Raw genomic sequence first — 17,967 nt, forward strand, 5'->3', positions numbered from 1 at the left:
TTCCGGGAGCCCAGGCGGGCTGAGGGTGGTGAGCAACGCTGGAGCCAGGGAGGTGCTGATGTGAAAGAGGGCTGCCGCAAGTAATCCTGTCAATTTGAAGTAGGTTTGTGGACCACGCCTGACTCCTTCCTTCCCTGCTTCTGTCTAACCCGTGCCGTTTCGTCAGTTACATTTTTGTACAATAAAGATAACATTTATCGATTTATTGAACAAAGGCTCTGAGAAGGGAATGAATTTTGAAAGAAAACAAGAAAAACACTATGGTTTAAGCAAAGTGAACTAAGTATAAGGTGATGGAAGACTAGTTAGGGGAGGTAAGCAGTGGCCAGATGGACTATGGTCTAGTATAGAGTTATAAGGAGCTTCAATTTTATTCTAGGCTGAGACTCTATTGGAGGACTTTCAGCTAGGAGGTTTCATGATGGTGTATTTACATTTATAAAAGATCATTGTATTACTAAACAGAAAAGAAACTTTTGTGAGGGAGGGGACAAGAGAGTGGAAGCAGTGGGTCAAGCAGGGAGGCTAATTTTTCAGTAGACCAAGTAGGAGATCCGTCTAAAACTGAGCCCAGAAGTCAAGCAGTAGAGGTGAAAAGTCGTCGATGTCAGAATATTTTGGAAGGGAGAACTGAAAGAACTTGATAATCCATTGGATGTAGATGGAAGAAAAAGAGAATTAAGGATTGATGCCTATGTTTTAGGCTTGAGCAACTGGGTGATGGCATTTAAAGATAGGATGGACACTGGTAAAGTTCCACACTGTGTTTCTATTTCAGATACTTTTTATTTCTTCAAATTTGTTGTTTATCAGGAGTGACTAAAATAAAAAATATAATTGAGTCTCATCATCATCATGGAAATGGCTTTAAGAGAAAACTGGTCAGATGAATATTAATGCTTCCCATTTTCAAGCAGTAAATAGTTGCCATTGATTTGGGGGTGAATTTCTCTGTCTTGGTTTCATCCTTTGTAAATTGTAGAAAAAATATTAGGAGCCTCACAGGATTTTTATAGGAGTAAATAAATTTAAAATTCTAACAACCAGTTAGAAATTTCTCCAAATTGGAAATTTCTCGAATTTAACTAATTACTAATTAACCAACGAACTAATTCTAAATCTTCTAATTATTTTTCTCTACTGAGATGGTGTGATTTCTCAAGAGCCTTCAAATAGAAAATAAAATTTATGGTAATCTTTTCTGAATGGAAGTAATTTGTGAGTGCTTAGTACATATGGCCAGTTCCTGAGCCATTTCAAAGTAATGGGACCTGGGAAAACTTTAAACAATCTGTTCTTGTGACTGAGCAATCCCAGCTGGGAAACTCATTTTCAGTGTAGAAGACTGAGTTCAAGCCAGAGTTCTGTGTTCTTCCAGGTACTACAATGTCCGTTATATTAAATTACTAATGACTAAAATTGCTTCTCCTAAAGTCCCCAGGGAAGTGTCAAGGCACTATCCATATGCAAACAAGTTTTAAGGTCACTTTATATTTTACTGTGTTTGTTGTGATAGGATTAGGATTCTTTTTTATGCCTCAAGCAAACCATTACTCACCCTGGCCACCCAAAACATTGGATAATAATCACATGATTTAGGCCCTGGCCAGGTAGTTCAGTTGGCAAGAGCATCCTCCCAGTATACAAACGTTGTGGTTTGATCCCTGGTCAGAACACATACAAGAAGCAACCAACAAATGCATAAATAAATGTAACAACAAATCATGTTTCTCACTCTCACTTCCTTCCTCTCTAAAATCAATAAATTTAAAAAATTTAAAACAATAATTACATGATTTAAGCAGTGGTGAAATAATCTGACTTCACATAGAACTATGATGAACATCAATATTTTAACTTTCAGTCAAGTAAAAGGAAGAATAACAGAGTTTTAAAAAGGTGGCCACATAATTTATCATTCTAAACAGAAAAACTTCTTGAAATGGGACTCTATTAATAAATAATTAAATTTTAAAAAATAAAACAGGACTGTCACGGGCACATTATCAACTGTGGTTGCCCTTTATCTCTGACATGTTAATGTTACTTTTAGCTGTTATCTAGTTAAGGTATAATTCTATTGTCTGTTTAGATAAAATGTAAGCTCTTTAAAATAAGGGATTATTTGTTTCTATTTTCCATAATGCTTATTCATTAACAGGAAAAATTACATCTCAGAACCCCAACAATTTATCCTGAAATCTAGAATTGGTATTTATAATTAAAGATACCAGAAAGCAAAACTATTGACAAAAAAACAAAAATTAATATCATCAACTGTTTTAATGATACCCAGGACATATTTTACCTTCCCCATTTAACCCTGGATAAAAATTGCTTTAAAATCTGAAAAATACCATGGCTGGTGTGGCTCAGTGGATTGAGCACTGATCTGCAAACCAAAGGGTCGCCAGTTCAATTCCCAGTCAGGGCACATGCCTGGATTTCTGGCTAGGTCCCTGGAGGGGGCACGAGAGGAAACCACACATTGTTGTTTCATTCCCTCTTTGTTCTTCCCTTCCCCTCTGTCTAAAATAAATAAATAAATAAATCTTATTTTTTATTATTATTATTTTCTCTTTTGAGGCCCTGTAATTGGAATTAGTCCACTTTAAATCCTCCAGCAAGGATCCATTAGAGGGGAAGTCTGGTGCCAGCAGCCATGGTAATTCCAGCTCCAATCTAAATAAAATATTTTTAAAAAATTTTTTTAAAGTGTCTGAAAAAGAAAACTTAGGGAGACAGAAGGAGACTTGGCTTTACAGTTGTGAGTACAAGAAACACAAAACTTAATTATTGTATTATAGTCCATATGAGTAATAAAACCTATTTTTGCCCACCCCTGTATTTAGGGGAAAGATACTTTTAAAATGCCTCACTCCATTAGAGCAATCTTCCAAATATCTGGAAGATAACAAAAATAAAATTATTAACGTTACCAAAGCAAATCTAGTATACATCTTATGAAAGCAATACTAAAAACCCTATATTCTCTCTAGATTGTGGTGGACTGCCTCCAAGATGACCCATAATGATACATTTTGGTATTCACGGCGAGTGGTTCCCTCCTGCATTAATCTGATTTAGACTGTGACTAATAAAAACAGCCTAATTCATTTGGTACTTTTGAGGTTAGGTTACAAAAGACATTGTGGTTTCTGCTTTATTGTTTCTGATAGCACTTGCCTTGGGGAAAGTTAATGGACATACGGTGAGAAGCCCTATGGAGTGGCACACGTGGCTAGGAAATGAGGCCTCCTACAAATAGATACGTGTTGTGGGAAGCAATCCGCCAGCCCCTGTGAAGCCTTCAGATGACTGCAACCACACGAAGTTGTAACCTAGCAAAGCCATTCCCAGATAATGGCCGCTGTTTTAAGCTGCTAAATTTCAAGGTATTTCTATATAGTACTATATAACTAATACATATTTTAATCTTTGAGGCATAAAATAAATAGGTCAATAATTACCTGTTCTACAAAATATTGAAAAGCACCCTGGCCAGGTAGCTCAGTTAGAGCATTGACCGGATATGCCAAAGGTTGTGGGTTTGATCTCCAGTACGGATACATATAAGAAGCAACCAATGAATGCATCAATAATTGGAACAACAAATCCATGTTTCTAAATAAAATTTAAAATATATATATATTGAAAAGAATCAGTGTGTGGATATGACATTTTGATATCAAATACATTTTTTTTCCAGGTTCCTGGCTAGAGCTCCTAAAACCTTTGTCATTTGACCTGGTTGGTATGGCTCAGTGGATTGAGCACCAGCCTGTGAACTCAAAGATTTCCAGTTCGGTTCCCGGTCAGGGCATATGCCTGGGTTGTGGGTTAGGTCCCTCGTTGGGGATGTGGGAGAGGGATGTTTCTCTCACACATGGGTTTCTCTCCCTCTCTTCCTCCCTCCCTTCCCCTCTCTAAAAATAAAATCTTAAAAAGAGAAAAACCTTTCTCATTTCCTAGGTAACTAAAGGTGTTAGGAACATCTTTTGCTGTTGGTTACTGACCTTCCCCCCACCTCCTCCCCCACCCTCACCCCCAAAGCAAAGTTTTTATTTTACTTTCCAAGAGGGGGAAAGTGCTGGGTGCAGAGATACGCACCAGCAGGTCATTGACCCCTTTCTGACAAAGAGCTTCTAAATCCCTTGGAATTTACTGATAGGAGCATCTTTTGTTCTTATGAGACCAAACTGTTAATGGGCTCCAGGATAGCTTCCGCATGGGACAGCTGGACAGCAGAATTTTCAGCCTCACCAGACCAATTCCTCCTGGGAGGGAAAAGGGCTGGAAACTGAATAAATAATTGACTATGGTTACATGGTGAAGCCTCCAGAAACATACCTTAACTAGGGGGTTCACAGAGCTTTCAGGCTAGTGAACGCTTACATGCCAGGTGGGTGGTGCACCCCACACCTATGGGACCAGAACCTCCTGCTCTTGGGAACCTTCTGAACCTCACCTGATGCATCTCTTCATCTGTATCCGTTATTATATAATAAACCAGTAAATATGTTTCCCCAAGTTCTGTGAGTATTCTAGCAAATTATCAAATCTGTGGAAGGGGTTGTAGAAATCCTGATTTATAGTCAGTTGATCAAAAGTATATGTGACTGTAATTGGTATGTGAAGTGAGGGCAGTCTTGTGAGATCTGATTACTTCATGTAGGTAGTATCAGAATTGAATTGTAGGGCATCCAGTTGTCTGCAGAAATTAGAGAATTGTCTGCTGTAGGAAAATCCACACATCTGGTGTCATAAGTATTGTACAAATAAGGGGAAAAAATAGTGTTTCATGGGTGGGGTGGGCGGAGGGGGGACAATTGGGACAACTATAATATGGTAACAATAAAAAATGATTTAAAAAGTGTTTTCCTTTTAGTGGACTAATGGCCAAATTATACATCCACAGACTAGACAGAATACTAAAGAATGAGGAGGCTGTGATGTACTGATGTGGAAATAACTTTAAAAAGATGAAGAGATAAAAATATGGACAGTTGCATATCTATGCATAGATTATCACTCAAAGAATACAAAAAAAAGGGGGGGAAATGGCTCTTTGGGAACTGAAGTGGGGTTTTTCATTATGTACCATTTTATACATCATAAATTTCATATGCAGATGTTACACAGGCCAATAAAATTTAATAAAAATAGAAACAGAACACTTGTGATTACATAACATCTTCACCTCCTGAAGGAATAGGTCTGAAATAGCTCTGGGACCACATACACAAACGTTTCCAGTATTAGATAGCTACCAGTATGGCATATAATTGGACTCTATTGCACTAAACATGTGCCATATGAAAGTTAATGCTATGGCATTTTTTGCATCAAAGATTACTTAATCCATTACTCTAGTCAAATGGACAACTTCATATAGCTATAGCATTAGATTACTTTGTTTAAAACCACTGGGAGAGCCCTGACTGGTGTGGCTCAGTGGGATGGGTGTCCTATGGCAAACTGTAAGCACACACTGGCCAGATCCCCGGTTGGGGGGGTGCAAGAGGCAACTGATCTTTCTCATACTGATGTTTCCCTCTTCCTCCCTCCCTTCCTCTTTCTAAATCTAAATAAGTAAAATCTCTTTTTAAAAAATCACTGGTAGAAAAAGCCAGAAGTAGCTAAATGGATCTTCCTTTCTTTGATATACATTCAGATTTGTTGAATTTCTACTTGGTGCAGCTAACATTCCAGAGGTATCACAGGTGTAAAAGATGAACAACCCTTCACAATAAATTGACTCCCAAAGTGCCTTTTAGTTGCTATATCTCTATCTTGGATAGATCTGAAGAACAAACTATTACCCAAAAATCCTTTTTAAAAACTAGCCACAATTAATGTTTTACCCAGACCACTGGTTCTCAATTTTCTTATGGAAACAGGTATGCTTCTAATTGTGCAGTACCTAGAATAAGGTAGGTATTCTACAACATTTCATTTCAACATCTCAATGAGAGGTCTTGTTTTAAGTTAACAAACTTAAAAGTATTCTCATTGTATAACAATGCACCACACCACAATGACATACTTAATGTTTTAGTGTTAGCTCCTTTTATTTTCCTATATTGACAAAGTTTTATTCATTTTTTAAAAGATTTTATTTATTTATTTATTTTTAGAGAGAGGGGAAGGGAGGGAGAAAGGGAGAGAAACATCGATGTGCGAGAGATACATCAATCCACTGCCTCTTGCACGCCCCCAACTGGCCTGCAACCCAGGCATATGGCATATGCCCTGACTGGGAATCAAACCAGCGACCTTTCGGTTCACAGGCCAGTACTCAATCCAGAGCCACACCAGCCAGGGCAGTTTTATTCATTTTTAATTGCTATAAATGTCATCAAATACATACAACAAGCCATGAATTAACTATATTCTTATTGTTAGCTATTTAGTCTATGTCATTGTATTCTAATTTAAATTTAAGAGTGCAAAAATAAACATTACATGTATTTTAAGTTACTCTGAAAGCACAATCATGGCACAACAGAAAGTTAATATAATCATTATAACCAACAATAAAAATCCAGCAACATCGCAAACAGTTCACTTATTTATTAGATGAACAAACATATATCCATATAATCAATGAAAACTGTATGATATATAAAATAATTTAAAAAATGTTGGGAATTAGCAGCACCATCTTTTATTGAGCAAGAAATAGCAAGAAAAACTTCACATATTTTATGCAAACACTAGAAGAGGGTAACTACTTTAAGACCTAATAATGCCACAGATGGGATAACTGAAAAGGGCATTTTTTAGGAAAACACACCTCTTCCTATTCCAAACAGTGAGTATATCTGATTATTATTTTTTAGAAAAATGCTACTGAAATAAGAGATACTGCATAGTATTTTAATAAGGAAAGGAGACTAATACCCAGCTATTTCTGCTTCTATGAAAAATTATGAAATTAGAAATTAAAAATAATTTTTAAAAGACAATAGTCTCTAAGAAACATTAAGTAGAACACAGATCGCTATGAAAATACATCACCTTTCCAATTTGCTTAATAATTTACTTTAAAAAGTTGTATCATTTTCAACACATATAACTCAGTAAGCATTTTTAAAAGTTAATGTACTTCTAAAATCTAATAGTCTTTTGATTTGTTTTTTAAACCTTTAGCCCTCTTGTTATATTTACTGTGTATCAGGGTAAGAGGCTGAGTTTGTGTGAAGGATACAAATTTACACACATTTTACAGCAACATATACCCTAACATCTACAAAATTCACATTTATAATACAAGCAAGTACACAGCTTAGGATTAAACTGTCAAATTCCAAAAAGTCAAACAACATACTATTTTTTTGTGTGCCTTTTTAAAAAGTTCACCTTCAGCACCAACTTCAAAAAGCTTCATACCCTAAATTTGGAAAGAAACCATTTCCCAGATACAGTTCAGCAAACACAAACAGCTTTTCTGTGCTGGTGCAGTAAAGGATTTCCAATTTTCTTCTGGCCCCTAAGTCTGCGTCGCATGGTAAGTTTAACAGAGTTCTTTCGCTGCGAGGTTGCGGGCAGGCTTGCAGGCTGAGCACTACTGCTACTTCGACTTAAACCATTCCGTCTATGCTTCTTCGTAAGAGGGCCAGAATTGGATTCTTCTAATGTCCTTTTAAAGTTTGCTGGAGGGGTTCTTTCAACTTCTTGGGCTTTCATTTGACCTGGAGTTGACATCTTTACATTTTTTTGGTCCATGATGGTGTTTGTTGAATTGGTAGGCACAAGGCCAACTGGCAGGCTATTATTCAAAGAATCATGTATCCTTAAAGTCAGGGCTTTAGTGCAATTTTCTTCAAGTGGCTCTGGATCTTTTGAGGGTATGACTGCAGCCTGGACATTCCCTCGAGCTATCTCAGCTGGGACTTCTAGGAAATTCCCTGAGAAGGCATTACTACGAACAAGGGCAGGTATATGGTCCTTAGAGTTCAGCCTTGGCCAAGGGTCCTCCTCCAGTGACTGAAAAACAAGAAAGTAAACCAAATAAATAATTTATCCTAGAACTGAAACTCACTCTTGGGGAGATGAAAGGGTTTCATTAGAATAAGTGACACATTTGGCTTTTTCCTACTTTCTATAGTCTAATTTCTGAAAATTTAGTAGTATGGAAAGTGTGAAGGGCAACATTGAAGCTACTATGTCATAAGGAAAGTCACATTGTTTTGCACCCACCATCCAAACACTAGATACTGTTCTGTGATTTGAGAAAAGCAGGACTCACTGAACATGGCTGGGGCACATCTCAAAGCAGGGAAAATCATAAACAAACTTTCGGGTATTGTTTTTTAGAAGCTTCACAGGTGATTCAGATGTGCACCACTCCGTTTGCTGTACTGCTCTAGATCTACATATACTTAGAATATCCTCCATCTCCAGACAGGTAAGAACATTCTTCTCTCGAACCCAATCTTCCACTGTAACAATACCCTATAAAATCATTGTCGTGTAGTTTCTCAAAGACAGAGTTGAAGCATAAATGCTATCTGCCCCCCAAGTATGTCACACATCCCTCAACTGCTACACTTCATCAAGTAAGTTATTAAAATATTAGTATTATTTTTTTCTGAAAAAGAAGTCTTTTTTATTGAACCAATCTAGGTGTTAGTATTAATATATTCTGAAAAGGCCAAGTAAACCCTTTTATAAAATGGTAAGTGAGGATATATGCCTGGTCTTCCTCAGATATAAAATCTACTAAGAATAAACACCTTTCAAAAAAGTACTATATAAAAAAGCATATTAAAAAAAATGTTCCCTTTAATGTTTCTATAATAAAAAAGAAAGGGAAATTAAAGCCACCTAAAAGCATTTCAATCTAACCATAAATATGAAGATGCTTTACTGAAAAAAATACATTGACTTTAGATCAAATGAAGAATGAAGGTGAGAAACCCTAATTCCTAATTTGGTACTGCCCCAAAAAGATTTCTTCTTTATTTTATTTTATTTTACTTTACTAAGAATATACTTCTTTCTGGGACATTCACTCATTTATTGATTTTACACTGCACAGTTTTTATTCAAGCTCAATTCTTCTTATCTGTTTTAACAGTGACTAAACAGAGGGCAGCAACCTTTTTTCAAAGTACGAGTGCGGAGAAAGGATAACAAGAGCTTCTGTTCTAGAATATTTGCATATGACTTCCAATAATATGACAGCAAGAGTTGTGAGTTTATCCCTCTGCTTTAGGTTGACTCCTGTGTCTACCCTGGTCACAAGCATATCCTAGCTGACCACAAAAACTGTATCTAATCATGAGTAATTGATGACCAACGGTTCATCCTGCCTAAATATAGAAAAAGGATTTGCAACAAGACCAGGCAGCAGTAAGTTCTGTAGACAGAAGGCTTCCTACTACCAAAACAGCATGTCACTAATATAGACATCAAGAAATTGATAGGAATAAAACATATTGCTCTAGTCTGTATAACAACATTAAATGTTAGATGGGATTCCTCTCTAAAAGAAAAACAATGGGACGATTTCCGAGTTAACACAATTTATTGTGATTTCAGTGGTGCTGTGTCTTTTTAAATTCATAAATTATTGTTTTCTCACTACAGGTGTGCTGGCTTTCCTTCCTCCACTTTCTCCTTGAGCTTTTCCTTTTCCTTCTTTTTTTTTAATTGGCATTCTGTGGTAATACTTTGTATCTCTTAGCAGGGGCAACTGCTTGGGCTTCTTAGACTCACACCAGATTAATTACTTAGTATCGCTAAACCTACTTACATGTTCATACAGCATTTGTGATATTGAGAGATCACTTCCTAACAATACATACTTTAAAGTTCCACTACTTCAGAGATCAACTTTCTGACTCCATCTATCAATCCAACATTCAACAACTAATTATAAGTGTGCCCAGATAGCAAAGGAACCTAAATGTTAATTTGCTGAAGGAATTATCTTCCTTAGTCCTCCTTCCTATAGTTCTCTTGGTTGTAAAAACAGCTTCGTCTTGCCTTAAAGAAAGGATGGAGAAAGAAATTCATGCCATTGTAATATATCATTAACCAGAAGTATTTTCATTAATCCACCCAAAACAAAGATCTGACTTCTGATTTACCTTAGATTCAAACAGAAGCTGACATATCTATAGGTATAAACCTAGTCTCAAATGCCTAGTCTAAATGTGGGTAAGTCTTAAAAAACACTCAAAATTAACCAAAATGTCATATTTATCTAGATGTCACCAAACATGGGATTATTATAACAATGAAATAAATCAGAGATACTTGTGAGTACTCATGGTTAAGTCAATAAAGATTAAAAATAAAAAAGGAAACAAAACCAAACACAGAATCTTAAGCAGATTCTTTATTTGTTAGGTCAAAGCCAACAATACTAATTATTGTGAATGGCTCTAAATATTTTCCCATATTTGGGTGGGGCCAATCGGCTCACAAAAAGCCATGCCTACATATAAGTTAATGCATACATATATTTCACCTTTATTATGATTATTAGATCATTTCCCAGAACTTTAGAAATAGTTTTAAAACATACTTTATGTGCAATCTGTATAATTTTACTAACACTAATCAGCAGATGGCAACCATTTTTTATTTGAGATCAATATTAAGAATATTTATTCCTATCAAAAGATCCTCTGTCCCCTTACCCTTACTTCACTCTCACGCTTCCTTCTCTATTCTGCCTAACAGTCAGTCAGTCAAATACAAATACATTAGGGAACATGAAAGTGATGGATACATTCAAATTGAGAAATAGGCAAATACTCAGAAGAACATACACTCACTCCTCCCCAACATTCAAAGAATAATGAAGAGACTTTAAAAGATTTTAATCTGCATTATTATTCAAGGGTTTTTAAAGAAGAGAAATGACTACAAATATACATAGTGTTAGAAGGGGATCAATAAATGCTAAATATTAATATTGTTAACATTCTTCAGGGGTGCCCTGGCTGGTGTGGCTCAGTGGATTGAGCACAGGCCTAAGAACCAAAAGGTCACCGGTTTTGACTCCCAAGCAGGGCACACTCCTGGTCCCCAGTTGGGGATGTGCGAGAGGCCAACTGACTGATGTTTTCTCTCTCTTTTTCCTTCCCTTCCCCTCTCTCTAAAAACAAATAAAATCTTTAAAATATATATATTCTTCAGGGGCCACATCTAATTACCTTTCCACTAGCTGCTGTACTCACAGTTGGCATTCAAATTAGTAAGTACTGGTGTGAAGATGGCTCACTGACAGTAAGTAACATGCCAAAAGATTCATCACTTTCTTGAAACTAGCTGAAATCCAAAGTCTTATTATATAAGAAATCTGAACACTTGTTTTCAGGCAATACTAACCAAAGAAACTTTCTTAAATACTATAGAACTAAAACAACTTAAATACTAGAGAACTATATACCTTGACTGGTGGTGTAGAACTTGGAGAAGAAGTGGTCAGGCAGGTTTCTTGACTATTATAGGAAGGGCTATCATTCAGATTCAGATAGAGCTCATCTTCATTACTGACATTTCCCTGACCGTCCACTCCTGGTGAGATGCAGATTACTATGGCGCTAGTATTATCTGCTCGAAGCATACGCTGCCTCCAGCGGCCTAGTGCTCGATTCACAAGCATTTTGGCACAAGATTGTCCATGTTCACCCTGTATTTAAAAGGAGGAGAAGATGTCACCACTACATCTGTATCAGATTAAAAATTAGGTGTTCAATATGGCCTAAATAAATTAAATTTCCAAAATTTCAAAATTATCCACAGATCCCAAAACTATGTTAAACAACACTACTCTAAATTTTATTTTATTTTTTAAAATCTTTATTGTGTATGCTATTACAGTTGTCCCAACTTTTCCCCCTTGTACTACTCTAAATTTTAATAAATAATAAAATAAGGCCTAATCCTGTGGTTAAATTTCACCTGAATTTTTGTCTTTCTGGTAGCAATAAATGTGTCTTCAGTGTAAACTTAATTACAGTTACTGCACAAAAGTTACATAGTTATTGAGGCAAAGTTACATAGAAGTTACCTAAAAGGGGAAATAAGCATCAAGTTACTATTGAAAGATAAATTGAAGATAAACAACTCACAAATGAGATAAAATCAGGGATGGTAAAAAAAACTCATTGCAAAGGGCCAATTTCCTCCTAAAATAGAAGCTTCTGAAAAATCAAAGACAATGACCCAAAATTAAAATTGTTGAAGCGTATGAACAAAATTCAGAGGCAAGGAAATAATAAATGATTCTTAAACTGTATTTTAAAATGGTCAATGTCATTCATGAGGAAAAAAGCAACACATAAGTTGTTATGACATACAGATCAAATACATACCAACAGGAAGAGTAAAAAAAAAATTAAATGACCTCATGTTATGCAAATCAATGTAGCTTGGAAGAAAACCTTCAGCATCATACATTGATTCAATAATTGCTAAGTTTCAGAGAACAGAGATGAAAATTATGTGCTCTAGAAAATAGGGCTACATGTCTTAAAAAGTACCTCTAGAAATAAATGAATGATGAAAATGAGTGGAATTGGTTGAAAAAGCAATATATCATGAACTACAAGTAGAAAAAAATTTGATGTTATTTTATATAATAAAATACAGCAATGTACTCTATAGAAATATTAATGTACTATTAATTAATATATACTATATAATGTACTGTAGTACTAAAAGCATTATAGAAAATATACATATAATGTACTAGAAGTCATTTGCTTGTCATCTGTATCCCTAACTATATATATTCAAACTGGATATAGAACTGGGTTTTTTTTCATCCTTTCCTTGGGAAAAAACAAGGAGTAATCTTTACTTGGGGTTGTCTGATCTTGGGTATAATATAGTATTTTCTACACATTAATGATGCGCAAACTACAAATAACTCTTCTCCACTGCTTTGTTTAAAAATTTAATATGAAGTCATCCTTGCATTCCCAATGATTTACACTGCCTCCCCCCACTTTCTCATATGAAAAAGCATGCACCTCACAACTAATGAAAGGTAGCATTGATTTCTTTATGTGTAGAAGTAATATTTATTCAAAGGCAGCATTAATTTCTAACCCATGAATCTAGCACATTCCCCAGTATACATTTCATCATTCTCCAAACAGTATCTCACTGAGAACTCCTTTAACTTTCACTTTTTCAGCGTGCCTCTATTTCCATGGGGGAAAAATCTGTATAAGCCATTTCTACTACATTACTGAAAATTTCCTCTCAGCTCACTGTTTCTGCTGATTTAAACCCCATCCCCAATGTTGTGTCCTTTCCTTCCATCACACCGTCTCACTAGGTGCTTTCCTAAATTGCCACAGCTTTCCCTAACCCCTGTTAGCACTCAAATTAGTGTTTCCAAGCTTCTCTCTCAAATATTTCTAACTGCCTACTGACAATGTCTAGATAAACCGCAGGTACCTCCAATTAAACATGCCTACATCTGAACTAATTATCTCCCCTCTCCCCCCAAATAATGTGTTTCTTCTTAAAAAAAAAAAAGATTTTATTTATTGTTAGAGAGAGGGGAAGGGAGGGAGAAAAAGGGAGAGAAATCTTGATGTGCAAGAGATACACTGATCACTTGCCTCTCGCACGCCCCCAAGTGGGGACCTGGCCTGCAACCCAGGTATGTGCCCTGACTAGGAATTAAACCGGAGACCTTTCAGTTCACAGGGCAGCACCCAATACACTGAGCCACACTAGCCAGGGCATTTCTTCTGGATAACAGCTACAAGTCACCAGTTATAAATTTCTGTATCATATTCTTCCTCCTTAAAACAACCACGTACTATCAATTCTACCACTCATGTTATTTTTGTTCTTTTGTGTATAAATGTTGTTTTTACCATTGCTGCCTTAGATCAAGCTTGCAAAATGTCTTATTTAGAATATAACAGCAGCCTCCAAAGAAGAAGCCTAGGAGATACATTAATAAAAATCAAATCAGTTACATTACCAATAAGAATCAATATGTGAAGAGAGGTAGACACAGACCTGATAACTATGACCAAACCCCAACCCCCAGCCTTACTGAAAGTCACCTTCTCTCAGGGATTCTTCACTAATTATTGTTGCCACCCACTCTCCTTCATTGCCGGCTTTGCGTCAGTTTAATTTTGTTAAAGGGCTCCTAATAAATCGAATCCTTCCATCTATGATCATCTACCCTCTATTTCATATTCCATTTGGAAAGCAATGAATAAGCTTTTCAAAATGCAGCTGTTCAGTAAGTTTCCACTACCTGACTGTAAGACCTAACTTCAAAACAGACTCTTCAAAACCTTTTGCTTCCTACCCTCCAGTCACATCAAGCTACTTGTGAAACCTGAATGTGTCGTATTTGTGTCTCCTCTGACTTTACACATCCTATTTCTTGCCTGGAAAGCTCCTTTAATCTACTACCAAGTAAACTCAACCCCACTTTTAAGACTTGCTCAGTTATCACTCTCATCCATGAAACTTCCTTATGCAATCTTCCCCCCCAGTTTCCTATCTTCTCCCCAACAGTTTTCCTAACACTTGTTTTAAATATTGTTATATGCATGCTTCCTTCAATACTCTTTCTAAAAACACTTTGGCATTTATAAATAGGTTCTCTTAATCCACTACAAACTGGCTTTTGGCCTCAACAAGTCACTGAAATGTATCTCTCTCTCTCATCATTAAAGAATTCTAAATCCACCCTGGCTGGTGTGGCTCAGTGGAATGAGTGACAGTCTGCGAACCGAAAGGTCACTGGTTTGATTCCCAGTCAGGGCACGTGCCTGGGCTGTGGGCCAGGTCCCTGGTTGGGGGCGTGCAAGAGGCACACAACTGATGCTTCTCTCACACATCAATGTTTCACTCCCTCTCTTTCTCCCTCCCTCCCCACCCTGAAAATAAGTAAATAAAATCTTCAAAAAAAATTAATGAGTCACTTCTCACCATCAAGTATTTTTTCTCCTCTTGGTCCTGGCACATTGAGATGGCATCTTGAGGTGGAATCATATTCCAAAGTCCATCACTCCCCAAGATAATATACTTGTGCTTCTGGGGATCAAGAGTGTGGACACTTATGTCTGGTTCAGGTGACACCACAAATTCACCACTGAAGAAATCATAGCTCCACAAATCACCTGCCAGACAGGGAACAGAAAAAGCAAGAAGTATTATTTCCAAACTAGTAGTATTACATCAACAGATTAAAGGAGAAAATCTACATTTTCATCTCAATAGGTGCAGAAAAATATTTGATAACATTCAAAATTCACTCAGGTTATATGAAAAAAGCTTCCTAGCAAACTAGAGATTCAAGGTAACTCCCTTAACCTCATAAAAAGTATGGCTGGTGTGGCTCAGTGGATTGAGCACTGGCCTAATCAATGTTTCTCTCCCTCTCTTTCTCACTCCCTTCCCCTCTCTCTAAAAGTAAATAGATAAAATCTTTTAAAAAATAAATTTAAAAATATACTATTCAGGGAAGAGCAAAGGGCCAAGATTAAACAAAGTAATTGTGAAGATAAGATGGGAGAACTTGTACTACAAATAAGACTCCTACTGGCTACCTGAAAACCTTTTTCCTAGAAGGTTAACCCTAGACCAAGAAAGTACCTACATCAAAACCTTACAGAATGACGGCCAGTTACATGGAACAAAGTTCCAGAGATAAAATAGGGCATATTTATGCACTTAACCTACCATATGAACAATCTTTGGAGATAAGAATTCACCCTTTCAGTGAAACAGGAAAAGAAGGCTCTTAAAAATATCCCTTCTCTTGCCTGTCCTTTCCAGTTCTCCACTTAGGAAACCACTATTGTTCTTATGTATCCTTCTAGAGATACCTGTACCTATCTACCTATCTATCTATCTCTCTATCTCTCTATCTCTCTATCTATCATCTATCTAAGCAAAGTAAAAAAACTAAGTAAACTTCTTGCAAAAATCATCCTGTCAAGCTCACACTTACTCTTTTACTAGCAACTCCAAAATCACTAGTCCCCAGTACCTTGTCAATCTCTTTCTTTCTCACTAAACCTCAGTACATTTCCTGAAAAAGGGCTAATTTCACCCGGCTTGTATTTCTGAAACTCTGTATTTTTAATTTATTTATTTAATTTTAGAGAGGGGGGAAGGGAGGAAGAAGAGAGGGAGAGAGACATCAATAAGTTGCCTCGCCTATGCACCCCATCCAGGGAGGAACCCACAACACAGGCATGTTCCCTGACTGAAAATCAAACCAGCGACCTCGTGGTTTGTGGGACAACGCCCAACAGAGCCACACCACTGAGGGCTTTTTTTAAAATTTAAGTTCTACTTTATTACTTATGCTATTACAGTTGTCCCAATTCCCACCCCCCCTTGCCCTCTCCACCCAAAACCCCCTGAAACTCTGGGTTTTGATTGGGATTGCACTGAACTTATAGATCCATTTGGAGGTTAATGCCATCTTAAGAATATATCTGCCAATCCAAGAACATGATATATCTATAGTTGGGTCTTAATTTCTTTCACCAGTGGTTTTATAGTTGTTTTTTTTAATTCTTCTTTTTTTAAAACATCAACCATGGTGGCCATGCATTCATAGTGACATAGCTTTTTTTTTTTTTTTTTTAAGATTTTTCTTATTTACTTTAGAGAGAGGGGAAGGGAAGGAGAAAGAGAGGGAAAGAACCATCAATGTGTGAGAGATACATTGATTGGCTGCCTCTTACACACTGCCAACTGGGGACCTGGCCTACAACCCAGGCATGTGCCCTGACTGGGAATCAAACTGGCAACCTTTTGGTTTGTAGGCCAATGCTCAATCCACTGAGCCACACCAGCCAGGGCAGTGTTTTATAGTTGTCAGGATACAAATCTTGTACATATTTTATTACAATTATACCTAAGTATTCATATTACAAATGATGCTTTTTTAATTTCAATTCTGAATTGTTCTAGTACATAAAAATGATTGACTGTGTATGTTGAATTTGGATCTTGTGATCTTGCTGAATTCATTTACTAATTCTAGCAGCTTTTTGGGAGATTCTTTGGGACTTTCTACATAATGTTGCCATTTTTAGGAAGAGATGGTTTCTATATATTTGGTGGACAATGTAAGATTAGGTGGCAGACATCAATACCCCTTCTCTAAATATTAAAATTTTGGCATTTATCTCCTAATTATAAGGATGTTCTTCCATATAACCACACTCAGGAAATTTCATATTTATCTAGTATTGTGTAATATAAATAAAATTCCTGTTCAAATTTTCCCAGTTGTCTCAATAATGCTTTTTTAAATACCTAGGATCCACTCAAGGATCATTAATTACATTTAGTTGTCATATTTTTAAATTGTTTTTAACCTAGAACCTAGGTTAAAGAAAAATCCTCTAGGTTCTTTGGTTCGTGTTTATCATTCATGACACTAACACTTGCGGAGTCCAGGCCAGTTGTTTTGCAGAATGGCCCTTAATTGGGATTTGTCTGTTTCCTCCTGTTCTCAAGCAAGATACACGGTTTGTGTTCAGGTTAAAGTTTTTCTTGGCCAGAAGTGCATTGCTGAAGCAGTATCCTCCTCAGATTATTATATTACGAGGTACAAAGTGTCAGTTTGTTCCATTATTGGCAATGCCAAGCTTGACCATTTGGTCAAAGTGCTGTCTACCAGCACTATAAAAGTGACCTTTTTTTAATACCTGATGATTAATCTGTATGGTGCCAGTTTGAAACTGTGTGAAATATCCTGTTCTCCACCAAAATATGCCATAGTTTAGAATCCATTAATGATTCTTACATGAATCAACTGTTACTGTGACGGTTGAAAACTGATGATGACAGAATTAGGACACTCTAACTACATTTATTAGTTGTTTTTACTGAAGAGGAGCTTCTCATTCTCCCCTCTACCTCTTTATAACCTTCTTACTATCCTCATGGAGTCTTTATTTCCTCAATGCTATAATTTATTCATGTTATTATTGTTTCGAT

At 36.5% G+C, this 17,967-nt stretch overlaps 1 protein-coding gene and 1 long non-coding RNA gene across 4 annotated transcripts in view; one reads left to right on the forward strand and one right to left on the reverse strand.

The window, feature by feature from the left end:
• Nucleotides 1-8: 8 nt before the first annotated feature.
• On the forward strand, nt 9-8,990 carry LOC123477943 (uncharacterized). Of its 2 annotated transcripts, none has more exons than XR_006652996.2 (3): nt 9-99; nt 3,180-3,395; nt 8,320-8,990. It is a non-coding gene; the product is annotated as an uncharacterized lncRNA (long non-coding RNA). The 2 variants fall into 2 exon arrangements; XR_006652997.3 differs by lacking the exon at nt 8,320-8,990 and adding an exon at nt 3,710-3,985.
• PPM1D (protein phosphatase, Mg2+/Mn2+ dependent 1D) overlaps nt 6,546-17,967 on the reverse strand; it is a 91,974-nt gene continuing 80,552 nt past the window's right edge. For both annotated transcript variants that reach the window (XM_053911894.2, XM_024573027.4), the window contains 3 exons: nt 14,935-15,125; nt 11,408-11,650; nt 6,546-7,989 (listed from right to left, as the gene is read on the reverse strand). In XM_053911894.2, coding sequence (XP_053767869.1) covers nt 7,429-7,989; nt 11,408-11,650; nt 14,935-15,125 — 995 coding nt within the window. In that variant the 3' untranslated portion in view covers nt 6,546-7,428. The remainder of the gene's footprint in view (nt 7,990-11,407; nt 11,651-14,934; nt 15,126-17,967) is intronic.

Source organism: Desmodus rotundus, chromosome 9, assembly GCF_022682495.2.
Source record: "Desmodus rotundus isolate HL8 chromosome 9, HLdesRot8A.1, whole genome shotgun sequence".
In the NCBI taxonomy this organism is placed as follows: domain Eukaryota; kingdom Metazoa; phylum Chordata; class Mammalia; order Chiroptera; family Phyllostomidae; genus Desmodus; species Desmodus rotundus.